Source organism: Misgurnus anguillicaudatus, chromosome 8, assembly GCF_027580225.2.
Source record: "Misgurnus anguillicaudatus chromosome 8, ASM2758022v2, whole genome shotgun sequence".
Classification (NCBI taxonomy): Eukaryota; Metazoa; Chordata; class Actinopteri; order Cypriniformes; family Cobitidae; genus Misgurnus; species Misgurnus anguillicaudatus.
The window spans coordinates 25016154-25043744 of record NC_073344.2 but is presented as its reverse complement, the minus strand read 5'-3'; the positions used below and the strand labels follow the sequence as shown (position 1 = coordinate 25043744).

The following is a 27591-nucleotide window of genomic DNA, read 5'->3' as shown; positions in this document are numbered from 1 at the left end:
TATTTTATGCTTCCAAAAATAACCATTAGAAAAAATTATGTTATTTTTAGGTTATTAAAAAAACATCCTGCAACGTTATCGGAACATTATTTTAAGGTTGCAAAAAAAATATAAAACCTAAAAAGAATGTTCCCAGACTTTTATTTTTGGTTCGCAAAAATAACCAAAGACTAACGTTAGGGGAACGTCCTGTGTTTGCTAGGATATTTAGATTTCTGTTACCTTCTTAAAAACAATCTAGACCTAAACTTGCACAATATAATTAAAATTGGTAAACAAATTGGTAGAGTCCTGCTTATTGTGTACTGATAAATGCCGCCATCTGGTGAACAAAGTTGAACCATCTTAACATCCAGTTATAATGAAGTTAAATTGAGATACACCCACACATTGTACCCACTGTAGTATCTAATGAGATATATTTAGGTATTTCTGTGTTTAATGAAAAAATATATGTATCCGACCCTGTACAAACATCTCTGAAGACGCATCACGATACGTCACGGGATCTCGCGCAGTGACGTCACAGCGAAATGGAGTCCGCGCTGGTGGCGGACCTTTGCTCACCCGGATGAGATGGAGCGAAGTTTGATGCATTGACGGAAAGTTTCCTTCAAACCCCCTTCAGCCCGAGGTCTACATACATTTCCAGTTACCGTAACGCGGTAAGATATAAGATTTGAGGGGAAATGTGGATGAAAAACGGTCGTGTTATGATAACGCGTTAGCACCGGTGACTATGTGACGGGTGTTTTGACAGCTCAATGGTTTATGTAGATAAACTGTCATTTTGAAACGTCTTAAACAATCGTTTTGCGGTAGTTATGTTAAGGGTTAAACAAATGTCTTGCTAGTTAAGTTGACTAATCTGCGACACTTTCGGTGAAGAACGCAATCTGACGTCACTGCCTCACAGGATTCGTCGCAACTGTGCTGCTGTTGCGTTGTTTGCGTTTATTATGGAACTCTTCATGCTGTGTTATTGTAAAGGATCTAACGTTGGTCTGTAATGGATCTTATTGAATTTACTGTGGCTGTAAAGTGGTACAGTAGTGGTATCATGTTATAAATGATTGCTATACTTCGAAGAACAAAAATGATTCTTCCTCGCCTATGGCATCACTGCAAAGATCACTGTATTTAGCACTTTTAATTATAGGTGTGTATATTTACATATTATTTACATACTGCTTTAAGGAACTTCAAAGAATAACCTAAATGATATTACTATGTACCGTGGTACTTTTTGTAAGTGAAAACCACATCCTTTCTCTGTTGTTGTCAGTGGACAACCGTTTCAAAAACTTGATCAACCTTCTTATTTCATGTAGGGAGCTGCAATGGTAATTCTGGATGTGATGCATGGTTGAATAAGTATGATAGTAATACTATGACTATTTTAACCCTATCCAATTAATCTAATAAAGTTACATTCAGTTAAAGGTGCAGTGTGTAGATTTTAGCGGCATCTAGCATTGAGATTGTGAATTGCAACCGACGGCTCTGTCCACCGTTCAACAAAATGCATAGAGAACCTACAGTAGCCAGTAACCACAGGACAAACTCGTGGTCGTCTTATGCTGCTTTTACACCAGGCGCGGTAGAGGCGGCAAAAACGTGCTATTCGCGCGTAGTTGGACGCTTGAACATTTGAGTTCACTCGCGCGTGAAAGCCGCACGTTGAATTCTAGTCATTCGAGACATTCACGCGTAAATTCGCGTCATGAGATGGGCTTCTGACACTCCGTCACTCCGCTCGCTTCCTGAAATCATGTCACTACTACAGCAAGGTCCTGATTGGTTAACGCGGCACGGAAATCTGCCGAAGTTCAGATTTTTTAACTCGTGTGTTTCCCACGGGAACGCTCAACTGCGTGTATCGCCCCGCAGGATGCCTAATCGTGTCTTTGCATTGACTTAACATGTAAATCTTCCGCGCTTGCCGCCTCTACCGTGGGTGGCATTAGACAAAATACAGTAGTCAAGATATCAGAAATCAGATTTTTCTCAACGGCGTGCTGCAGAAAAAGCACAAATGCATCTTGTGGCAGATTATATGCTTAATGGCATGTTAAAGTGTGGCACTATTCCTGATTTCATGTAATAAAAAAAAAAACAATGCGTGCATGATTAAAATCTGAAAATTCTAAATATTCTTTGTTAAAAATCTTCTCAGAATCTCAAAAGCCCCAGTAAGCTCTTTTTAACCTTGAAAATTCTGTTTCCTGTTTTAAATACCACCATTTACCACCATCTGAATGTTTTCATATGAAACTGATTGGATGATAAAACTTTCTTATTCATTTCAGATTTACCTGAGCCACAGGACGTCCTTTAAATGGCTGTATAATGAAGGCCCAACTGCAAATAACCAGTAAGCTTGTAGCAGTGTTCAAAATTAAAATCTTAATTATTTGCATTATATCATTTTGTAATGTTACCACGTCCATACCTGTAGTGAATGTATGATTATATTTATTTGTGCTTCATCAGTTTTGTCCGCCAAGCTGCGGGAGAATAAGAAAAACTGGTTTGGGCCCAGTCCATATGTGGAGGTGTGTGTGGACGGCCAATCCAAAAAGACAGAGAAATGTACCAACACAAACAGTCCCAAATGGAAGCAGTCGCTCACTGTGTAAGAATCACTGATTTATTAATATTGTAAAGTAAATTTTGGAAATATTAAAAGTTGGAAACTAATTACCGGTATATGTAATTTTGGGTAATTTATACAAACTGTATCACATGCGAACATTAGCTTCCTTAACATCTGACTCATCTTCATCTGTCACAATGTTCCCATGTAATTTCCATGGAAAGTTTCCAAAGAATTTTCCCAGAATTTTGCAACCCTAGATATAAATACAGAATCTAAAAAAGACTCATACCACGGTCACACTAGACTGTCAGCATGCAAAATGTCTTCCGTATGTGGGCAGGTACTGGAAATGAGATCACACGCTAAAGTGTTGTTTTTCACGCATCATGGATTCTGACATGCTTGCACCGTTTTATTTATTTCTTTATTTATTTTTGTACAAAACAGGATTGTACGATACTGTTATTTTCAGTTTTGAACTTGGAAACACAGCAAGATACAAAACATTTCGCGCACGCTTTGCGTTTTTGGTCTGATGCATTCTTGTGCGTTTTGTTGGTAAAACAAAAATTTCTGTGTGACCGCACCTTTAGAGTTCATTATGTTGTTTTTATGTTATTTATGCCATATGTCTTTGGTATTTATATTTCCTGTGATCGTCACACCTTTCAGCAAGTTAATTTTCCGAGTTTGGAGTCATCAGACCCTGAAGGCAGACATTCTGCTGGGTATGGCCACTTTGGAAATCAGCGAGACCCTAAAAGCCAACAACATGAAGAGTAAGTTATGTTTTCCACTTGTCTGAGTAAGATTATTCAGAGTTTGTGTTTTATTGTGTAAGCGTGCTTGCGTGCGAGACAGATGAAATGATTTGAGTCCTTTCTCTGTGGCTGTGATCATGTGAGTCCCACGTTACCCTACTTGAACTGTTTATAAGAAATATTCATGTATACAACTTTTTGTGTCAGTTTGTGAGGTTGTGCAGTCCTTGCAATTGAGCTCAGACAGAGAGAAGTCAGATGTGGTTGGAGATCTCTCGGTGTGTTTGGATGGACTGCAGGTGGATCTTGAGACGTTCGCTTCTGAAGAGCAAAAACATAGTAAGATTTTCTATTCCTTCAAAACATTTTACACTGCGCTTGGATTATTGATTCAGAATCTTCATATAATGCTATTTTGTCAATGCCCATCATTCACAATGTTAACATGATCCTGCTCCCACTCGTTCATGAGCCTTTTTGGATAATTTGATACTGATTTCACCAAGAGTAAAGTGCTTTCTGCTTGACATGTTTAACCATATTTCAATCCATCTCCAACATAATCACTGTGAAAATGTGTAAGAAGTAGGCCAATTTTGTGATCGCAAGCCATTCTGTGTGTTGATGCTGGTCTCAGATCAGAGCAGTTATAAAATGTTTCTCTAATTACAGATGCTGTTTTAAATGGAGAAACCACTTTGAATGGAAATGTAGCAGTAAGGTAAATATTACCCACGACTGTACTATGATGTTACAATTTACATAAATAGCATCATTTTTGCGTCTTTGCATTTGATGAAATTAATGCAGTTTTTTAAAAAGACTCCAAGTTTTTAAATGAATAAAAATCAGGTGCCCAATCATTGTTTTCTTTCTGCTGTTCGAAGTAATCAGACATTGACATTTGCTTTTGTCTATTTCTTGTCATTCTAGTCGAGATTCATCTCCATCCAGTGACATCATCGATGATGCGTCAGTGCCCAATGGTCATGCGTTAGGAAGTACAGGGTCTGCCTCTCTATCTACAGGGGCTCTGAGACCCCCGCGGCCCTCGAAACCCCAGCGACAACAACATATACCTGCTTCCTCCACAGGTACAGACTTCTAATCCATGATCAAAGTAGGGCTGCATAACGATTAACCGCGACTAATTGTTTGAAGAATGAAAGTTTTTGTTTACATCATTTATGCGTATGTACTCTGTATAATAATTTTCATATGTATATATAATTTATATTATATTATTATACACAATACACACGCATAAATGATGTAAACAGAAACTTTTATTCTGCAAACGATTAGTCACGATTAATCGTTATGCAGCCCTTGATCAAAGTTGACTACTGCTTTTTTCTAGCGTCCTCTGCCGGCTCCACTCCAACTCACAGCAGCAGCGCTCCCAGTCCTGAGTCGTCCCCACGAGTGTGCGTGAATGGAGAAACGGAGAGTCAGGGGTCAAGCTCTGGATCAGGCACAGGATCAGGGTCAAATCAAGCCCCCAGAGCAAGTCCAACACCCCCTAGAGCGAGTCCAACACCCCCCAGGTCATCCCTGATCAGTAACGGTCCTCTGCCGCCAGGGTAAACCACACGACAAAGTTATTATAATGCACATAAAAAAGTTGACGTTTAAATCCTGAAAGAATGTTATCTGTTTTGTTTGTGCGTTCAGCTGGGAGCAGCGAATCGATCAGAACGGCCGTGTTTACTACGTAGATCACATTGAGAAGAGAACCACATGGGAACGTCCAGAACCACTTCCACCAGGGTAACGACGTCTCCTTTACAAATTCCTTTACTTATCGCCTATTGCAGTGATTTTGAGGTAATGTATTGTTTGTCATTTCGTGCCTTAGAAATACATTTTTCCAGCTTAATCATCAAATCGTTTCAATATAGTCATATTTCGTAATGTCAATCGCATTTATTTAGTGGTTGTTGTGTGTTTGCTTGATAGTTGGGAGCGTCGCGTGGACCCGATGGGCCGTGTGTACTTCGTCGATCACATTAACAGAACCACAACATGGCAACGTCCCACGCTAGAGTCGGTCCGAAACTACGAGGAGTGGCAGAACCAGCGCAGTCAGCTGCAGGGAGCCATGCATCGCTTTAACCAGCGGTTCATCTATGGGGTCAGTTCACACACGGATCACTGAAAGTGCCTTTATGCTATGGGTTGATGATCATCAGTTTTCAAACCGGTCTGACTTTTCTTGTTTTTCTTGGAACGGGACTGAAACAAAAGGAGGCAGAGGTTTCTCCTGCTGTGCTCCAGAAATGACAAAATGTGACTAAAGCCCTATTCACACTGGATTAGTATTACCTGGTGACCTCTAGTGATTTGTAATAATTGCGGAGGTTGTCCGTGATCTTAATCCTGTGCGAATCTGCCATGTCTGTAAAAATTCCATATTTTGCAGAACACCGAGGTCCTGTGATAACATTATTGCTGTGCGAATTGGCATCTATGTAATTTGGCCAGGAATTAGCGGGGTCATATATTATTTTCAAGGCTTTTGTTACCTGTGCACATTTTTTATTTAGTTTTTTCACTTTATATCTGGAAGAAACCGAACCGGCCACACAAAACTCAGATGTAGGGAGGTAATTTCTAAATCACACGAGGTCCCCAGATATTACTAATCTTGTGCAAATAGTACTTTAGTCTATGAGACCCCAACCTTTTGCTTATTTACTGTTTTTTAAATAAAATCATCTTACATGATATAACAACATTCTGGGAAAATATAATCTTGATATCTTTTTTTATTAACAGAGTAGGATCATGTCAAAGATTGAAATCGATTGAAATAGGGCTGAATAACGATTAATCGTTTGCAAAAAGTTTTTGTTTATTTCATATATGTGTGCGTACTGTGTATAATAATTATGTTTATATAAATACACACATCCATGTACATATTTAAGAAATATAATATACATGGTACACAGACACATATGATGTATACAAAACTTTTATTCTGCAATTAGTTGCGATTAATTGCGATTAATTGTTATGCGGCCTCAGATTAAAATCAAACTTTGATGCTCCAAATCTTTTGATTACAGGGTCACAGATATTCCTGTTCCTTAAATACCAAATCTAAAGAGCTTAAGTCCCTGCTTTCTTTTATTTTTGAAAACGAGCGGCAAATGAAATATCCTACTGCCAAATAAAGTTATATGAGTTTGGAACAACACAACAGTGAGAAAATTATATTTTATTTATTTAATTTTGAGAAAACTAAGTGAAGGGTTATGAAGTTGATACACTGGGGTATTTTTCCATGTGGATTTGTTCTCTAAATTTTTTGTCCTTCTCCTCATCTCTTCAGCTCCAGGAACAGCTCGCGCCCACAGCTAATAAAGAGTTTGACCCTCTTGGACCTCTGCCGCAGGGATGGGGTGAGTCAGCACACCTTTTGTCTTCATGTTGTCCTGCAGATGGAGAATATCATATATACAGTAAAACACGTCATGTCATTCACAACCGTCTGCATGTGTGTGTTTGGTCCACAGAGAAACGGACAGACAGTAATGGCAGAATGTATTTCGTTCATCACACCACGAGATCCACTCAATGGGAGGATCCTCGTACGCAAGGGTGAGACACAGTCACATACAAAAACACAATTGTAAACGACCACAAAATTACCACTTTTTAAATATTTACCCTTATGTAGTAGCACAGCATTATGTTTGGTTATTGTTTATAGTGTTTTGAATGAAATTGTTTTTGTGTATCAGGTTGTTAAATGAGAAACCTCTGCCGGAGGGCTGGGAGATGAGATTTACTGTGGATGGGATTCCGTATTTCGTCGATCACAACAGGAGAACAACAACGTACATCGATCCTCGTACAGGGAAATCTTCTCTGTGAGTCCTCTTCTATAACGTTAATTTAATATGCAGTACATTACAAGCTGTCGACCACAGCTACATAGCATCAAAATTATCAATTTATTTTTTGTGAAACTTAAAGAAATAAATATTTAGTTTCGCTCTAGTTTATTGTTTTGTGAATGTTACTTAATGTTGCTATTGTGTGTATTGATGTTCTTGTAGTTTTACAGTGTTTGTGTTTTTGTGATGTCACAGAGAGAACGGCCCTCAGATCACATATGTGCGAGACTTCAAAGCTAAAGTGCACTACTTCCGCTTCTGGTGTCAGGTGTGACCTCACAGAGGAGTGACTTTCATTACTATCACAGTAAAAATTTTAAAGGTGCCGTAGAATGTAAAACTGTATTTATGTAGGCATTGATGAATAATAAGAACTTCTTAGTAAAAATCATGTGCATGCAAAAGACCGCTGGAAAACAGACCAATCTCAACATAACACCAACTGTGACGTTACAGTCATGATGTACGCCCCAACATTAAATTAAGTTCAATGTTGTTACAAAAAATTGTGACTGCTGAGTTAGCGTTATATGCTAGTTAATGCTATATGCTAGTTAATGCTATATGCTAGCGTTTAGGCTGGTCCATACTAAAAAAAAACTTACCGCTTAGAAATGTCCATTAACAATCTCCAAACAATTGATTATTCCTCAAAATCTGTATCTTCATCTGATACAGGCTTAAACATAAGATCTGTTTACACACACACAGAGCTACTGAAGGAGCTGCTCTGAGAAACAGCCAATCAGAGCAGAGCTCAACATTATTATTCATGACTCTTTTTAATACAGTAATAATAGACCATTTCATTCTAAAGGCAAATCCTAGGGTTGTAAATGGACATGAAAAACTGACTCTGGATCAAAATGCACTTAAAAAAGTCACACATTTTCTATGTAGATATCAGAGAACAATTTAACAGATTATTCAATGCATTCTTTGGCACCATTAAAAAACAGTGTTAGATTTTATGATTTGAAGTTTTCCGATTGTTGGCACATTTGACTTTTCTTTGTTGTTGTTTTTTTATACAAAAGCAACTAGCGATGCCTCAGCACCTTAAAATTCATGTCAGCCGTAAAACACTTTTCGAGGACTCGTTTCAACAGGTGAATTTATTCTTTGTGCACATAATGTACTTGGCATATTAATCCTGTTTTACTTGGTACTCATGAAATTAAGTGCGCATCTGAATGTTTGAAATATTTACTTTTGTAGATTATGGGTTGTCATCCTCAAGACCTGAGACGAAGACTGTGGATCATTTTCCCAGGGGAGGAGGGGCTTGACTATGGAGGCGTGGCCAGGTACATTATACAGTATACTGCTTAGAATGAGCATGGTTGAGTTCATCACAGGCAGTGTTAAATAAATAAAAAAACTGCTAATTTAAAAAGTTCAGGGCCCTCATTTATCAAACAAGATATCGTAGAAAGAATTATCATAGAAACCAGCGTACATCCAAGCAAAAAAATCTGCTTTCGACAACGCTCACGTGTGATTCATTAAACTTTCGTATGCGACAAATTCCGTCAGAGGAATGAACGGGTGTTGATAAATGTAACGGCTGAAAACAATCGTCATTTGAATATTACGCTCATATAAATGAAGCCTCACCCCTAGAGTTAAGAAACGTATCCCGGCCACGCAGAAGAACGTCTCCATGGATACTGAACTTTGACCTTTCAAGTTTAAATGAAATGGCTTGAAAAGCAAAATAAAAGTTGGGAAAATGCAGTGTGTCATTTCACTTTATTTATTATAACTCAACTTGTATACTTAAATGTTCTGATTTCAATATTTTATTTCAATTCAATATTTGGCTTGATGGCTACATACATTTTTGTGTCAATAGCCCACTTAGAAATCCCCTTATTGATAAAAATGCTAATGTGTCAAATACTTATTTCCCCCGCTGTATATTTACTATAGTAAAATGTTTAGATAATAGAGTTTTATACTTCTATTTTAGAGTAGTATAATCATTTTTTATGATAAAATATTCAGCATTAATGCATAAGAATATAAATAAATGTAAACCATGCTGTATATGTGAATTTCGTTGCAGGTTTTGCACATAACAGTGTAGATAGAATTAGTAAATTAATGACAAATCATATAAAATATGTTTTTATTTCTTTTCATATGGACTGTAAAAACTGTTGAAAGCTTGGACGGCTGTTTAAAGCTGTTGAAAGTTGTTAAAGCTTTAAAGCGCTACTATAGTATTTGCTAAAATACTGTTGTGAATATTAAAGTTACTAAAGTTTTTTCTTTAGGGAAAATTGAGCACAAATTTCTTTTCCCCATTATTTCTTTTCAGATAGGATTTCAAACATGCATTAACTCTTGACGCTAACTCAAAACTTGCCTACACAAGGTGAAACCTGGCATAAGATTTGATCGTAGCCACCGCTCACGTCCATATTGATAAATGCCAGGTCTTGCGTGGAAACAACCGTATTTTTCTGTCGTAAGCTCGCTTGATAAATGAGTGCTCTGCAGGGAAATGATGTAGTGGATATAAAAGCATTTTCACACAGCCTTAAGTAAACAACAATAGAAATGTGTTCAATAAATTACTTATTGTTAAAATTTAATGTTAAGAGTAATAGTGACTTTTGTTTGTAATATTGTGTATCAAAGGGAATGGTTCTTCCTGCTCTCTCATGAGGTGTTGAACCCCATGTACTGTCTCTTTGAATACGCCGGCAAAGACAACTACTGCCTACAGATAAACCCCGCCTCATCCATCAACCCTGACCACCTCAAATACTTCAAGTTCATTGGCCGATTCATCGCTATGGTATGACAATTCGGAAGTAAAGTTGACGTGATGGAAAACAGTTTTTAAATATACTTTAGCAAATGTAACGGTCCTGTTCTGTTTGTCAGGCCCTGTTTCATGGAAAGTTCATAGACACGGGCTTCTCTCTGCCCTTTTACAAGCGCATCCTGAATAAACCTCTGGCTCTCAAAGACCTGGAGTCCATCGACCCAGAGTTTTACAACTCTCTCATGTGGATCAAGTGAGTGGAGACCATCAATGAGTGTTTTTGATCTTGAAGTTGTTTAGATGGACATTGATCGTAATGCTTTTTTTAGGGATAATAATATAGAGGAATGTGGCCTGGAGATGTTCTTCTCAGTGGATAAAGAGATTTTGGGAGAGGTCACCACTCATGAACTTAAACCTGATGGAGGAAACATTCAAGTAACAGAAGAAAATAAAGAAGAGTATATCAGGTACCATTCAGTTTAGTTATTAGGATTTTAATTGAAATATTAATGCCAGTGAATGTTTATCAAATGTTTGTGTATGTGAGACAGGTTGGTCGCTGAGTGGAGGTTATCTCGAGGGGTTGAAGAACAGACCGTGTCATTCCTCGAGGGTTTTAATGAGGTTTTGCCACAACAATACCTGCAGTATTTTGATGCCAAAGAACTAGAGGTACAACATGCTGAAACATCTTCAATCTTTAATGTTACAATACTAGTCAGGATCATTAGTTATAAGTTTCTGTCTATTCTGTCTCATACCTATTAGGTTCCACGTGGATTAGCATAAACTTCAGATGTTGACATTTTTTTCTGATGCATTGCGATGCTAATGTGAATGATTAATGCATCGATGCATAAAAACTGATAATTGATTATTTTGTCTCTCGTGTCTCACTTGCATGTGTCTTTCTATGATGTGAATGTGCGCACCCAGGGGACTATGTAAATGAAGCACATTTTAGATTTTTGAACTTGGACCGCTGTTAAAAGTTTTTAAGAATGTAAAGTGTTCAATCAATATTGCGTCTCAAAGCAATAGGCAGCATATCAATGAAGCGCGCACCTATGGAGCAGAGTTTTAATGCGGGGCTTTGACAAGAAAGATGACAAAGAGCCGCAACAGGAAAAATGTGAGGGAGACAGACTAAAGCTAGGGCCACATTAAAAGACTTTTCAAATCTTATCAGATTTTCAAAATGTTAGAGATCGCAAACATGATGAAAAAGAAATGATTTACCCGTTTTGTTCCTATATTTGTGTGAATTGCCACTATGTGGTCATCACAGCACACCACAAATCTTCAAATTCCCTTGACAAACAACGTGAGTCTTGGCAGAGAACACAGGAAATCTTATGAAAATCTTGCGATGTCTCTCGGGGTCAAACGTGACTTAATAGTAAACAAACACGACGGGCATAAAAAATGTTACTATGGACTGCTTTTTACATCTCTAATGTCTATCTCACTTTGGAATATGACTGCGGTTGTTATGGTTTCGTCTTTTATTAGGTCGCTTTCTGATTGGACATCTTTTTGTTTCATGTGACAGTCTAACATGCGTGTGCGTATGTCCTCGAGGTTCCCCCCACACAACAGAATTTCTGATGGTAAATATTTGCATGTTTACAATCGGAGCGCTTCTGACGTGCTTCCGAGCCGATTCAGACGCTCCTAACCCACCGCGTGCCGCAGGAAAGTCTGACAAGATAATCGGTTCAACCACAAAGACGACCGGGACTTTATCTAGGATTGTCGTAAGAGTTTTCAAATTCAGCCCGATTATCTTTACCTGTGCAGTAATATAAAAAAACGAGTCACGATATTGAATCAAACCGTTGACAATAATCGTAATCGAATCGTGAGATCAGTGACGATTCACACCCCTAACATAAACAGACATGCATCTCAGCAGTTTAGACCACTGTTGGAATAAAGTCGTCTGTGTGTTGTTTTAGATATGATGTTTGTGTGTGTATAACTGTTGTGTAGGTGATGCTGTGTGGAATGCAGGAGATCGATTTAGGAGACTGGCAGAGGAACACCATCTACAGGCACTACGCTCGCAGCACCAAACAAATCGTCTGGTTCTGGCAGGTCAGTCGGACTAACTAGTGGTTATCACAATATGAACCACCACACATTAAACCCGAACGATCAGAAATGTTAAGTACATTTATCTTTCTTTGTGTGCGTGTGTAGTTTGTAAAAGAGATTGACAATGAGAAGCGTATGCGCCTGCTGCAGTTTGTGACCGGCACATGCAGACTTCCAGTTGGAGGATTCGCTGACCTCATGGGTAGGAGTTAAAGTTCACTAACTAACATCCAGACCAACTAACAATGCTTCTTGAAATCTTCCTGTGGTGTTGCTGTTATGTATCAGGTTTACTATTCTGGTGTAGTTGAACCCAAACAGACGCTAGTGGTTTACTCTACTGTGAATATTGTTTGTGTTTTCTGCAGGAAGCAATGGACCGCAGAAGTTCTGCATTGAGAAAGTTGGAAAAGAAAACTGGCTTCCCAGGAGCCACACGTGGTGAGATCAGTATGAGATTATGAGACAATTATAGATTATATAACCGATTACTGAATTCATCTTATTAATTAGTGGTCAATTTGAATGATTTACTTTATTGAATACACTGGCATTTAAAGTGTAACCTGTTTTGTCTCACTAGCTTTAACCGTCTGGATTTGCCGCCGTATAAAAGCTACGAGCAGTTAAAGGAGAAACTTCTGTTTGCCATCGAGGAAACTGAAGGTTTTGGCCAAGAGTGACGCAGAAGCGAGATAGCATCCCGAAATATGTTTCCATGACAACACACATAAAAAAGCTCCCGCTGCAGCAGCGAGGGATGAGCAGCGTTTCTCTTTCACGCTGAGGAAAGTGTCTGTCCGTGTCTGTTGGCATTGACTTCCATTTCTTGTTTTTTCGAGACCCACTTTCTGCATCATGATGCCGCTTTATTCGTTGGTCATCAACACACATGAAAGTGAAAGGACTGCAGAAACGCTTTTCTCTATGCACACTGTGTGATCATCATATAATCTAATATTGACTGCGTCCCGGCTCTACTGTAATGATGCACATGCAACAAACTCTTTTATTTGTCCTTTACAACTTGAAATGTGAATCTGCACAGTGTTTGTCAGAGTCAGAGCTCCTCTCTGTTGTGTGAAAGTGTGAGACGGTGGAAGTTTCTACCATCTGTGTTTCCTGAGATAGCTGGAAGTGCGTCATCATTTCATGAGGTTTTTATTGCCAGTCTGTACATGTAATTTAAACTGGTGCAAAAGATCGTAATAGTCCTAATTTTATGTATACTTTCATTTCTGTATTATTTCATAGCCTGTCAAAAAAACAAAACAAAAAACAAAACATCAAATGTCCACATCATCTCTGACTCTGTAAAGAGACACAAAATACTAAAGCTTTCACTAACCTGAGGTCAAACTACAGGCTTGTAAACTATGTGATGTTAAGCTTATTTTAGTTCAAACAAATCTGCAGTCAGACATCTTGACCTTTTTAAGATGAATTTTATTCTTTAAAAAAAGTTGTTGTTTCGAATAACAAACAACAAAAAATCACAAAAGAATGAACTGTGTTTTATTTGTTAATAACATGTAGATGATTTAGCCCTGACCTGTAGGATGTTCTGTATGTTTAAAAAAAATATATCTTGATACTTGAATATAAAACATGCAGGGCTAAAGGATAAAGAAACTATAAAAGCTGAATAGGTTAGAAACTGAATAAAAATTTTCAGTATACTTGTGAATACATTATTATAAGACATGGTCAGAATTTGTCCCCCCCATAAAAATGTTCATTACTATGCACTAGAAATATTTGTGTGCTCTCAAAATTATGCTAAATTTCTGAAATTTCAGTTTTTCTCCAAAGTGAATAAGTGCATATCGAACTATTCATCAAGAATACAGACATTTTAGGTTGCTGTCTGTCATGCTGTTTTTAGGGCCCTTATTTAATTAATGCTTAAATTAAACTGATCCTGAGAGATTAATAAAGGTTGTGTTGTCATGTCTTAAAACATTTTATAGCTATAAATATGTAAAGGCCAGATGGATGGCTTACCACTTTATTTTCTTAACACTGTAAATTATTTATCAATTAACCTGTAATCTATTATACATTAACATTTAGTTGGCAATGATTAATGATTTAAATTATATTTATTTTTTAAGTGAATGTGTACAGTTGGATGGTTAATATAAAGATGCCAATTTATTCTCAACTGAAGAAATAAAAAAACCATTGAAAAATATTGTTGCTTTTATTCGTATTCATTTTCATTTTATGTACTATTGGTGCAACTGTTATACAGATTTTAATGTAACACATACCAAACGGCAAAGGATTGATGTCATGTTATAAGAATAATAAACTACTGTGTTTGGGAAGGTGTGATTAGTATCTCAAAATAACATTAGACGACTAAATAACAATTTTAAAGTTAGAGTTTACCTTTTATTTAACAAATAAACTGATAAGCGGAACTGAATGTCAGCAGTAGTGGGCCGTTACTTTGTGTTTGGTGTTTCCGGTCGGACTGTGTTCGTGTCGCACTCTCTTCCGCTTTGGTGCCAATAAAGAAGACTCAGCGGTTCTTCGCGGGTCAATTTTTTTAAAACTTGTTTGGCAGAATCCGAGTAATATCGGAGCCATCCTAACAGTAATCATGGTAAGATTTCACTATTTAACACTTCTGTACGATATCAAGTGATTTTTTTTTGTAATATGTCGGATGTTTGATGAAGGTTGTGTAATAAATAGGCTACGTTCTGATTACGTTCATAAGAACAAACCGTATTTGTACTCTTTGCATTCGAGAGATAATAAACCGCGTATCGCAAGTTTTACAATATGCCTAATATGGATAAATGCATGTATGTTTGTTTTAAAGGGTTTTAATGCAAAATGTAAAGCATTTACCAAAGTTAAATCTGACTTTGTTTGTGCTAAATGCTAATGAATGCTAATGGTGTCCAGCATTTTTGCGTTTTGTAGAAGCAAGTCATGCATGAGCTTTTGATGTTTGATTTCGTTGTATGTTTGAGTTAATGCTGCTCTTATTATTTTAAATTGTAAATGCGTGTTGTTTAAGTTAGCATGTTGACTGCTAGCCTGTAAGACTTGAATGGAGTTTGTTTGTTGAGGAATCATGGACGGGTTAACTTACTTCCTTGTTAAACTCCATGTTCTTCAATCTCCAATAAAATCAGAATTTAGCATGCAGATAGTAAAATACTAAACCAATATTGGTGCATGCTTGTATAACAGAAAGTGTGCCTATAGTGGAAAAGCACAAGTTAATGCTTGTGTGTTGTGCGGATGTTGATTAATTTGATGTATCTCTAATTTGACATTAATTTTGTCTTTGTTTGTTTTTCATGACGGTCGGAAAGAGCAGTAAGATGTTGCAGCACATCGACTTTCGGATGCGCTGTATCCTGCAAGATGGGCGAATCTTTATCGGCACGTTTAAAGCTTTCGACAAGCACATGAACCTGATATTGTGTGACTGTGATGAGTTCAGAAAGATCAAGTAAGACCTTCTCAAAGTGTAAAATATTAACCAATAAACATATCTGTTGGTCAAAACCATGTTTCTATCTGACTATTTCTCTTCACAGACCCAAGAATTCCAAGCAGCCAGAACGTGAGGAAAAGCGAGTGTTGGGTTTAGTTTTGCTTAGAGGAGAAAATCTAGTTTCTATGACTGTAGAAGGACCTCCACCTAAAGATGTAAGTGGAGAATTGCAAACACTTTTGATTTAAATCCTATTTGTTTTATTGTTCTAACCTTAAATTTTGACTCTTCTTTGTTGCAGACTGGCATTGCCCGTGTACCCCTGGCAGGAGTTGCTGGAGGTCCAGGTGTCGGCAGAGCTGCGGGTAGAGGTGTACCAGCCGGCGCACCAATGGCCCAGGCTCCAGCTGGTTTGGCTGGACCTGTTAGAGGAGTTGGTGGCCCATCACAGCAGGTGAGTTCCGTATTTAAACCTTGTGCCAGTTTTCAATACCTGACTTCATTTGGGTTAAAACAATTTGTTGGATGTTTTCTCAGGTCATGACCCCTCAGGGTAGAGGCACAGTCGGCGCTGTGGCTGCAGGTGCCAGTATAGCTGGTGCCCCAACGCAGTATCCCCCGGGCCGAGGTGGACCCCCTCCACCTATGGGCAGAGGAGCTCCTCCTCCAGGTGCCGTCTTTGTTTATTGGTTTTTTGACGTTGATGTTTTGGTTCGCTGTGGCGGTTCAGCAGCTGTGATGACGACAATTTTTCTGAGTCTTATGACGAATCTACATTTTTGTAGCAGGATTACGCTGAGCTCAGAATCTCATGGCCATGCACAAATGTGCAGATATTGTTTGATGATAGCAAATGTTCACTCCTGTCCTTGTGTTTCTGCTCTGCCACAGGTATGATGGGACCTCCTCCAGGCATGCGGCCACCCATGGGACCACCGATGGGAATGCCACCTGGCCGTGGCGCTCCAATGGGAATGCCGCCTCCTGGCATGAGGCCGCCACCCCCTGGAATGAGAGGTAAGACTTATTTAAAAGATGTGTGTTGGTGTTACTTGACTGGTTGCTTCAGTGGTTTAACTTGATTTTGTTTTCCAGGACCTCCTCCTCCAGGAATGCGTCCACCCAGACCTTAAATCCCCCACACTGGATATGGATGTTTGGAATGTTTTCTTTGTATAGGAAATGTTGGCTGCAAGTTGTTGTATAGTTTCAATTTAATTTTGTATTTTGTTTTTTCTTTTTTTAATAAAGTGTCTAATCGACATTGTTTTAAAATGGCTTGTGTTTTGTCTAAGAATGATGTGTTGTGAACGTAGATGTGCATGACCCTCAAGGCTGTTTGTAAAAAATGCATTGTGCATTTCAAGAAATTTGCAACTGAGATTAATAAAAATGTAATTTGTTAATATTCGTTTAGCAGATGTTTTTATCCATGGGTAGAGACGGGGATTAAAGTTGCGACCATTTTGGTGAAATTCAATTGCCGCGACTTCAAAATATATTTGGGAGCGTTTGTTGAGTACAAATGATTGTTGTGGGCTAACCAGTTTTCATTTTTTTATGAAACGTTCGCAGATACTGTGGAATAATTGGCTAATGTTTCATTGAAAACAGATGAAACTTTTCATGGATGACGGTTTTGTGCTGATGTAGTTGATCTTCAAAGCTGCTGTCAGTTCACGTCAATTTCATTGAATGCGACCGTCAAATACACAGACAACCCATCAAATTAAGTTGACAAATTTATTTAATATTGTATAGTGAAATCTACCTTTAAAACAAAAATGTCACTTTGTATTAATCAGTCAAGAATTGTACTTTCATTTTTAGTTTTGTTATGCAGTTTTTATTTTAGAAAATTAACATTTAATTAACATGCTGTTTGATAAGTGAAGTGTAGTTAACCATTAAAGAAAATGAAAAGTGAAAATACAGAAAAAATGGGATTTGAAAATAAAAAACAGAATTTACAATAACATTAAATGTTTTTAGGGCCTCATGAATGTACATGTTTCAAGCGTAAGAACTTGTTTAAAAATGGGCCAAGCACAAGTGAAGTGTGTGGCAAATAATTTAAGATCAAGTTTGATTGTTCAAGCTTTAAATCTTCAAGGATAAAGTTGTGCCGGTGCTATACTTTTCAATGGATGTTCCTATTGTTTGCCGGTGTTCCTAACTTCAATTTGGAAGTGCTAGTGTTATCTAAAGTTAATTTTGAGCCCTGGGTTGATTAGGAAGCATTTAACTTTTATCCTTGGTTTGATAAAAATAGTTAAACATGTTATCAGACTTAAGTGAATATTTGGTGTGGTATTGTAAATGTGTGCACAAAATTACATATCATTGATTTATGTTGTTTCAGATCCTCTGCAAGTTCAAGTAGCTTCATGTTTTAAGTGTATTTCTAGCATGTATGATTGTTTTGCCAAGTTAACACACACACAGAGAGAAGACGTAGCATTGTATGCTTCGCAATATTTTAAGTTCTGTGAGTACTAGTGCAAGAAACCTCTTTAGATATATGCCTACATCTAAAATAAACAAGCCCTAAAGAGTTCTTAAGGTGGCTAGTTCAACATAAATATATCATAAATGTGTGTTTGTATTTATTTTAATGCAGCGAATGTAGATGAGAAGTTGGCGTTGTTTTTCTCCTCACCTGTAGATGGCGGTGTTCACGCTTCAGCCGTCGAGCATGAGCTGCGTAACCGATGACGTAGTTCCGCAAGCTTCGCTTCACACGTGTTTATATGCTCGTGTGGTAATGTTTTTATATTTATAACACTGTAAGATTAAATTTTGCCACAAAATGTTTTCGGATGATCTGATCAGAACTATTGATGATAACGATGACGTCCCAGAGGAGTCCGACTCAGCGTCTGATAATGAAGCTGTAAGTTTAATACTTCCACATCCACATAATAAATTAACTTAACGTTACTAAACATCTGCACCACTAGCATGTTTTTACACATTAACTTAGTCTGAATACTGGTTTCTGGTCACATTACTTACCATGGTAATGTTCTTTATAGTGATATTATTATTATTTTTCCTACTTAAAGTTAACTTCTTACCTTGTCATATAATATGTACAGTTATGTACCAGAGCTCCTGTAAAAACCACAATAAATGTATTGTTGTGCGTGTGTGTTTTAGCGAATAAACCTCATTTTGATTCTGATATGGTGTATGAAATGGTAAATGCCAAATGTAAAACCAATAATAAAACAGTACCATGGTATTACTACTATCATGTGGTACTGTCATCAGGCATGGTTTTATATTATATACGCATGTTTGTCACAGTATCAGATAAAAATGTATTAATTTTCTTGATTTTCAGGATGAGCCGATAGTGTTGAGTAAAGAAAAGCGAGCACTGAAGGGTCGAGCGACAGGAGATTTCAGTGTTGACTTTGAGTTTGGAGAGAGAGATGGACTTTACAGTGATGACTGGGCTATGGCAGATGTTATGGCTCAGCTCAAGAAGAGGGTGAGGATCAAATGTCTTCATTAAAATATGGCTTTCATCACCGGGACACAGATTTGAGCTCCAAAAAAGATTTTATTCACTACGTTGCAAAAATGTTTGTTTGCTGTGAAAAAAATAAACATTAACATCAACGCCATTATATATGAAGGGCAAACGTTTTTGGGGTGAATTGTTTAATGAATCTGTCACGACTCTTAATGTAGTGTGGTTTTAACCCATGCTTCATTAACAGTTAACTGTTAATACTGTTGATCTTGGATGTTAAAGTTGTTAACCTTCACCTTTTTCTGTTTTGTTTTTAAGAAAGCACCCACTACGCTGGACGAAAAGATCGAGAAAGTGCGGAAAAAACGCAAAATTGAGGTAAGATCATGTGTAATTTATTATAATATGATACCACTGTATGTACAGTATATAATATTATCACACATGTGTGTGTGTGTGTGTGTGTGTGTGTGTGTGTGTGTGTGTGTGTGTGTGTGTGTAGGAGAAAAATCAGAAAGACAACAAGAAAACAGAAGCTGTAGCTTCTAAAGAGGGAGATGATGAAGAGGGAGAGGAAGACGATGACGAAGAAGAAGAAAATAATGACATTGATGAAGATGAGGATGATGTTGAGGAAGATGAGTTCTCATCAGGTGATGAAGAGGTCCTTAAAAAAGCAGGTATGCATTAACAGCGTTTAATGAATAAAATGTGTTTTTAATAAACTGCAGTATTTCTGGTTTATCATCACCAACACAGTAGTATTGAATATGGTGCATTTGATTTATTAGCTCTCTGACTCTCTCGCTCTCTCTTTCTAGACACTTTGAGAGAAAAACAGAAGAAAGGCAAAAGGAAAGATGCAGAAACAGTAAGTGTGACATCAATATTAAATTCTCTCACTATATTTTGTATATTTTGTAATGTTTAGTTGTTGTAATCTGTTACAGGCTGAAGCGTTCTTTGAAGATGCATCTCATTATGATGAGAATCTCACTTTTCAGGACATGAATCTCTCCAGACCTTTACTGAAGGCGAACACATCACCACATCACTCAACCTGTGTGATCTTGAAATGGGTGATTCTCACAAAAACTTGGTTTTAAAAATGTCAAGCATGAAAATGTAAAAATTGCTTAAATTAACTTTTTTTCCCACCAGACATTAAAAAACAAAGTCTGGAGTAAATGGGAACATTAATTTAAAAACTTTTACTTATCATTTAACACTTTTTGTAACATAATTTAAAAAATTAGTCCTAAAAAATCTCATTACCGCAACAGTCAGAAAACATCAACACTGACATATTTTCAAAATGACATGACAAACCTAAAAGAACATAATTTGGAGATTCTGCACATGCATTTAAAATCAAAGTATTATGCTTCTATTAATTAAATTAACATTTAATAAGTATCTGTTGCGGTAATGATAATCAAAATGTCGTGTAAGCATTCTGACAAGACAATATTTCAAATAAACTGTAAAAAAATGATCTTACCTGGTAGCCATCTTGAAGTAACTGGTCCATGTGCTTGGTCACTCAAAATCAAACTTTATTAAAATTCTGTATGTGTGCTTAAACTGTTCTCAAAAAGTGTTGCGGAGGATGAGAACATCAGGCATGGACACATCATTTTCCTAATTTTTCTTCATTATTATTATTATACATGAATATTCAGTAAATATTTTTTCTTTCATCTAAAGTAGTCCAGCAAACATCCATTTATCCAATATTTTTGTGTTAATTTGATTAAATTACAACTTAACGCATTTTCAAACACATCCGGACACATTGCGGTAATGAGAATTTCAGCAGAAAATGAGATAAAATTTCCAATTATAAATTCTTGTGTTGAAATCACACATTGTGCAAGGTAGAACACAGTATTGTGTTAATTCTGATGCTTTTTAATGTTACTATATTACACATTTTAAAGCTATAATCATTAGTGCCGTGGTGTTCCAATGGTTTCGTGAGAATCACCCAAATATAGATAAAGATGTCATTTGCATCACAATATTGAAACAGTATATATGGTCTAGACATGAACGGGGCACAACCAGCGGGGTTAATTGTAAAACGGTTACTTTAAATATTTCTTCAGCGTTGAACATTCTGTGCTTTTGGTCTTTGTCTCTTACTGTCAGAAGATCTCCTGTGAATTTGTGAAAAGTTTTGATGTGTTTTGGTGTAGATATTGAACAAAGAGTGTTTTGGAGGCATCAAAGTACATTTCTACATCTTTTTTTTTTTTTTTTTGAGTTTTGTGTGTGTTTTATGTCACCACATAACAGCATTTTGAAATATGTCAGCAACCCTAGTAACTGATAGCTGAGATTGAAAACATGTTTACACAGCGAGGTTAGTTGTCACACAGTCTCACTGGTACAGAGGCGGACACTACTTAAGTATTTTTACTTTCTACATAAAAGTAAATTTTAAGTATTTGTATTTTATCAGTGTTTTTTTTTTTTGGAAAACATACATCCCAAAGCATATTATCATAATTTTTACTCCACTACATTTCTTAATTTCAAGTTTTTGATGTATATTTAATATTTAAGTACATTAAACATCTAGTATTTTTTACTTAAGTAAAAAGTACATTTGTACTTTTACTCAAGAAAATTAAAAGTACACAATTTGTATGTAATTATGTATTAAATCAGTTTTAATATGCAATATAAAAGGAATACACAGTATCATTCTGTTCTTTACTAAAAAAAATTCATTTTTATATTCTAAAGTAATTTTTTTCCAATGGCAAACACTCTGATGAAGCACAGATGCTTGGAAAATGTACTTAAAATACTCAAGTAGTGTCCGCCTCTGCTCAGGTAAACAATGTAATTAATATTCATTAAAATGATGACTGTTAATACGATATCAGGGGTAATAATATCAAATTAAGATTTTTTTGTCTTAAATCTATTTCTATGCGTTGCTGCATAATAGACGGATGGTTAGATGAAGGATGATGGATGGTGAATGTGTGGATATTTATCTATTATAGTCAGATATATAAACAATCTCCACCTTTAGTATATAGACAGAATTTGATTGAATTATTTGTGTTTAAACTAAATTTTCTATCAGGTGTAACAACAAACCCTCTGTTTGTTACAATGAAGCCCACATATGGGGTAACGTTTGCACTCCTGTTACTTTTGGTGTAATTGTACGATAACGGTAGATCACACAAACAAACTTTAAGTGTTCATTTGAAGCAGAGATGTGTGTGTTTTAATGTGTTATAAAATGACTAATTTAACTTATACTTATTAATGTCTTATAAATTATTAACTAACATTTTTTGAACGTTACTTTGTGCCCGTTCTCCCATACTAAGTTTGGCCGTGTTTTCCTTCTTTTTGTTCAGGCCATCACAACGATGGGATTTAAACAGCCCACACCTATCCAGAAGGCGTGTGTTCCTGTTGGACTGATGGGAAAAGACATCTGTGCGTGTGCGGCCACAGGCACCGGTGAGAATCAAACTTATATCTGTGTTTATTGATTTAAGACTGAGGCACAATAACACACAGGTTTATTAATGTTGCTTCTCTCTCATTATGTTGTAAATCCATAATCCCGCTGATGTGATATCATTTTGTATCTCTTTCTCTCTGGTGTGTCACCGGTAAAACGGCAGCGTTTATGTTGCCAGTACTTGAGCGTCTGATCTACAAGCCGAGAGAGACTCAGGTGACCCGTGTGCTGGTTTTAGTGCCAACCAGAGAGCTGGGCATCCAGGTGCACACAGTGGCCCGTCAGCTGGCACAGTTCACCAACATCAGCACATGTCTGGCTGTTGGTAAGTGTTGCCATCTTTTTATTTCTCCTTGCGTCCCACTTGTCTCAGATATGTGAATTGGAGTCTCATGCGAATCCAGCGTATTGTTTTAGGACTGCCATACATCTCATTTTGTTGTTCCTGTCAGGTGGGTTGGACTTGAAGTCTCAGGAGGCGGCGCTGAGGGCGGGGCCTGACGTTCTGATCGCCACGCCCGGACGATTGATCGACCATCTTCACAACACGCCGTCCTTCGAGCTGAGCCAGATTGAAATCCTCATCCTGGACGAGGCTGATAGGTGTGAGAGGCTTTGCCGTGAAACTGTGACATCACTTCCTGAAGATTTCTGCTGAAACTCTCTTCTGTTTCTTTTTCTTTCAGGATGCTGGACGAGTACTTTGAAGAGCAGATGAAGGAGATCATTAGGATGTGTTCATATCAGAGGCAGACTATGCTTTTTTCAGCCACCATGAGTGAAGAGGTAATGATGTCAGCACCAGGAGGATCTCAATTTAGTGTTTATTTTGTAAAGATATATGTGATGTTTTCAGTGTTGGAGGTTATAAAATTTACTGGAGGAAAATACATCATTTAAAGATGAACTAGTTAATGACTGCTGCACAGAACTACTTATTCATCCTCATGTAAAGCTGTTTCTCTCTAGATCCCAGACATTTCTGTATCTGTGAATATTTTGTCTTTCAGGTGAAAGATTTGGCCTCGGTGTCGTTGAAACAGCCCGTGAGGATCTTCGTGAACAGTAACACAGACGTGGCGCCGTACCTCAGACAGGAGTTTGTCAGGATCAGACCGGCGAGAGAAGGAGATAGAGAGGCCATTGTAGCAGGTACTGAAGTTCTTCTTCTTCCTTCAATGATCAAATATACATTTGTGAATGAAACCCTGACGTGTTGTCGTGTATCATCAGCTCTCCTAACCAGAACGTTTCAGGACCATGTGATGGTCTTCACTCAGACTAAGAAACAAGCTCATCGTATGCACATTCTGTTGGGTCTGATGGGGTTAAAGGTCGGAGAGCTTCATGGAGATTTGTCACAGACACAGAGATTGGAGAGTCTGAGGTGTGTTTCATGTTGAGATGTGGATCACTGAGTCTTTGCTTTGTGCTGGATCTAAACAAAAATGTTTGTTTGTTCGTTTCAGGCGGTTTAAAGATGAACAGATTGATATTTTGGTGGCCACAGACGTTGCCGCTCGAGGTCTGGATATAGATGGTGTAAAAACTGTAAGTTTAGATCAATTCTAACTAGGGTTGGGAAATTCTGGAATTTTTAAGGTTGGAACGAAATATATGGGAATTAATGGGAATAAACTGTGAATTTAAAAAGATTTTAAACCAGATTTAATGCAAAGATTTTAAAACGGATTTAATGCAAAGATTTTAAACCAGATTCAATGCAAAGATTTTAAACCGGATTCAATGCAAAGATTTTTTAATCGGATTCAATGCAAAGATTTTTTAATCGGATTCAATGCAAAGATTTTTTAATCGGATTCAATGCAAAGATTTTTTAATCGGATTCAATGCAAAGATTTTTTAATCGGATTCAATGCAAAGATTTTTTAATCGGATTCAATGCAAAGATTTTTTAATCGGATTCAATGCAAAGATTTTTTAATCGGATTCAATGCAAAGATTTTTTAATCGGATTCAATGCAAAGATTTTTTAATCGGATTCAATGCAAAGATTTTTTTAATCGGATTCAATGCAAAGATTTTTTAATCGGATTCAATGCAAAGATTTTTTAATCGGATTCAATGCAAAGATTTTTTAATCGGATTCAATGCAAAGATTTTTTAATCGGATTCAATGCAAAGATTTTTTAATCGGATTCAATGCAAAGATTTTTTAATCGGATTCAATGCAAAGATTTTTTAATCGGATTCAATGCAAAGATTTTTTAATCGGATTCAATGCAAAGATTTTTTAATCGGATTCAATGCAAAGCTTTTTAAACCGGATTCAATGCAAAGATTTTTAAACCGGATTCAATGCAAAGATTTTTAAACCGGATTCAATGCAAAGATTTTTAAACCGGATTCAATGCAAAGATTTAATTTAGGTGAAATCATTTAAAAAAGTATCAAAAACCACCCATTTTTAATGTTTTTAACAGAAGTCTCTTATGCTCATCAAACCTGCATTTATCCGATTAAAATAAATCCAGGCTTAATGAGCGTAATGCTACGTACACCCAAAAATTTGTAAAACCTTGCATGCATGTCTGCTTATGACCAAACGTAATGTTTATTTATGTTTGTACATGGTATACTTTATATACATTTCTAAATAATTCCCATAAATTCCCATTAAGTTCCAATTAGAAATATTTTTAACCCTAAAATATTCCAACCTCCTTTGCAACCCTAATTGTAACGATATTCTTCATATTTTTTTATGTTTTTCGTCTACCTAAACATGAATGTCTGTATAATGTGTTTGTAGGTAATAAATTTCACCATGCCCAACACTGTGAAACATTACGTGCACAGGGTGGGCCGAACGGCTCGTGCGGGCAATGTGGGCCGCTCGGTGTCACTGGTAGGTGAGACGGAGCGAAAGATGCTTAAAGAGATTGTGAAGAAAGCCAAAACTCCTGTAAAAGCTCGAGTGCTTCCTCAAGGTTTGTCTCTTTTTAAGATTTGTCTCTTTAACAGGGTCATGTCTGTCGTGTTTAATAAACTCTGTGTGTAAACTCTACAGAGGTAATTTTGAAGTTTCGTGATCTGATTGAGAAGCTGGAGAAGGACGTGTACGCCGTGTTGCGGTTAGAGAAGGAAGAGAAAGAAATGACACGATCAGAAGCACAGGTATGACTTAAGGATATAGATTATATATTTGTCAGAAACCTGATTGTTTCTATAATAATCACCACGTCCATCTGTGTTCAGATCAGCTCCGCTCAGAGGAAATTAACCCAGACGCCAGATGAGAAACAAGCTCCCAGGACGTGGTTTCAAACGCATGAGGAGAGAAAGAAAGATCGAAGTGAGTTCACTTTATTGTTTGTGACACAATACCAGCATTGCAAGTCTTGATTCTGATTGGTTGACTACTTTGACCGCATGGCTGTGAAGTTGATACAGCAGGATGCAGTCAGATATGGAAAGCTTGGAAATATCGGGGAATTTTTGGGAATGTGTGATATTTAAGTGGAAGGAAAAATTGACCCTTCTTTTTCTGGATTTCAATTATTTAACATTTCTTGATCAAATATTTCTTAAATGATATTGCTTTAGTAATTAGATGATGACATCACGTTCAATGTTTTTGTTTGACAGTGTCAAAAGCTCTGCAGGACTTTGATCTGGCGTTGAGAGGAAAGAAGAAACGGGCTCAGTTCCTTAAAGAGAACAAGAAGAAAGTGCTGACGGTATGACCGTTTACTCAGAAATGCAAATCTTACATGATCAGAAATGCTGTACGATTTGTACATTTAGTCATAAATGACAATATAAATCATTCATAATCATAAAATGTTTTAACTCTGTGTGCCCCAGGGAGAAGAACGAGCTCAGTTTGAGATCTTGAAATCACAGATGTACGCCGAACGTGCAGCTAAACGTGACCGCAAACCGAAGCGAGCGAGAGCCGTTCCTGAAGCTGAACCGGTTAAGAAAGGTCAGATCTTACCCAACGAATGTGCCCGTCTTTAGTTTTGTAAAGTTGTATTTTTAATTAAACTTTATGTTTCATTTGTAGATGTGAAACAAAACAACAGCAAATCTGGGAAGAAGTCTGTGTTTGACAAAGAGCTCACAAACACGAGCAAGAAGGCACTGAAGCAGTACAGAGCCGGGTTCGTCTCATTTCTATCATCTCGTGAATTTGAGCAGGTTTGTGTTGTCGTCTCGGAGATTAATGATTGTGAATTACTTTATCTAGACCTTCATTTGAGGACAGAAAGAGACTCGGCATTTCAAACAAGAAGGGAGGACGCTTCAAATCCAAATCCAAGTAAGATTTATGAGTCTAATATGCGATATTGTGCAACACAAATCCAAAACTACTGGAGTTCCTTTGTAGTTAATGGTTTAATTTTTTGCTTTAACATAAAGCTTAAGAGAGCAAATAAAACACAGTGAGATTTTTCTCAGAATCTTTGGTTACATAGTGGAAAAACTTGTCCAATAAACAAAGTTGAAGTGGCATTGAGAAACTGAGACTATTAAATGTTTACATGTGTTCAGTTGGGAAAATACATTTTTTTTCTCTCTTAGATAAACAGATATTTCTTGCCTGTTTGTTTTAAGTTATTTGTTCATCTTTTCAGGTTCAGAAGAAAGTGAAGCTTTGACCGATGTTATCTGCCCTCTGATTACAGCTTACATAAACCATTCAAATAAAATCCTACGAAATCCTGCTACCGTCTTTCCATTAGTTTGTTGAAATTGATTGATCAGAAATGTTTTGGGTTCATTAAAGTTAATTTATCAATACATTACAATACACATAATGATGTGAAAAGTTTTGTTTTACAAGAAAACTAAATGCAACATCAGAAACCTAAAGCAACCTCTTCACTACACGAAGCAGGAATTACAATGTTTTGTTTCAGGAAAAATAACTCTGCCTGTTATCTGTCCTTGAACTTCAGAAAGACTCAAAATAATGAGGATTAAACACATGCTGTGAAAGTCATACAGAGACATTAGACAAAATCTATCCGTTTTGTATGTAAAATATCA

At 37.0% G+C, this 27591-nt stretch overlaps 3 protein-coding genes across 3 annotated transcripts; all 3 read left to right on the top strand.

The window, feature by feature from the left end:
* The first annotated feature begins 508 nt into the window (after nt 1–508).
* itcha (itchy E3 ubiquitin protein ligase a) lies at nt 509–14332 on the top strand. Its single transcript, XM_073870531.1, has 24 exons — nt 509–665; nt 2310–2374; nt 2494–2636; nt 3255–3378; nt 3568–3699; nt 4033–4081; nt 4294–4454; nt 4721–4943; nt 5035–5130; nt 5320–5494; nt 6698–6767; nt 6882–6966; nt 7110–7238; nt 7461–7533; nt 8303–8374; nt 8484–8572; nt 9912–10071; nt 10161–10294; nt 10371–10511; nt 10596–10716; nt 12037–12141; nt 12247–12343; nt 12510–12582; nt 12725–14332. The coding sequence occupies exons 2-24, from the start codon at nt 2350–2352 to the stop codon at nt 12822–12824; spliced, it is 2577 nt and encodes an 858-aa protein (XP_073726632.1). The 5' UTR covers nt 509–665; nt 2310–2349; the 3' UTR covers nt 12825–14332.
* A 259-nt stretch (nt 14333–14591) lies between these two features.
* On the top strand, nt 14592–16876 carry snrpb (small nuclear ribonucleoprotein polypeptides B and B1). The gene is made up of 7 exons (XM_055214236.2): nt 14592–14752; nt 15465–15616; nt 15705–15816; nt 15903–16055; nt 16139–16271; nt 16493–16618; nt 16697–16876. The coding sequence occupies exons 1-7, from the start codon at nt 14750–14752 to the stop codon at nt 16732–16734; spliced, it is 717 nt and encodes a 238-aa protein (XP_055070211.1). The 5' UTR covers nt 14592–14749; the 3' UTR covers nt 16735–16876.
* A 1425-nt stretch (nt 16877–18301) lies between these two features.
* ddx27 (DEAD (Asp-Glu-Ala-Asp) box polypeptide 27) lies at nt 18302–27266 on the top strand. Its single transcript, XM_073870530.1, has 21 exons — nt 18302–18494; nt 18948–19097; nt 19401–19460; nt 19585–19762; nt 19904–19953; nt 20033–20116; nt 22466–22573; nt 22729–22900; nt 23028–23178; nt 23262–23361; nt 23586–23727; nt 23809–23962; nt 24045–24126; nt 25349–25526; nt 25607–25713; nt 25795–25891; nt 26185–26276; nt 26404–26524; nt 26606–26702; nt 26789–26860; nt 27177–27266. The coding sequence occupies exons 1-21, from the start codon at nt 18411–18413 to the stop codon at nt 27190–27192; spliced, it is 2295 nt and encodes a 764-aa protein (XP_073726631.1). The 5' UTR covers nt 18302–18410; the 3' UTR covers nt 27193–27266.
* The last annotated feature ends 325 nt before the right edge of the window (nt 27267–27591 follow it).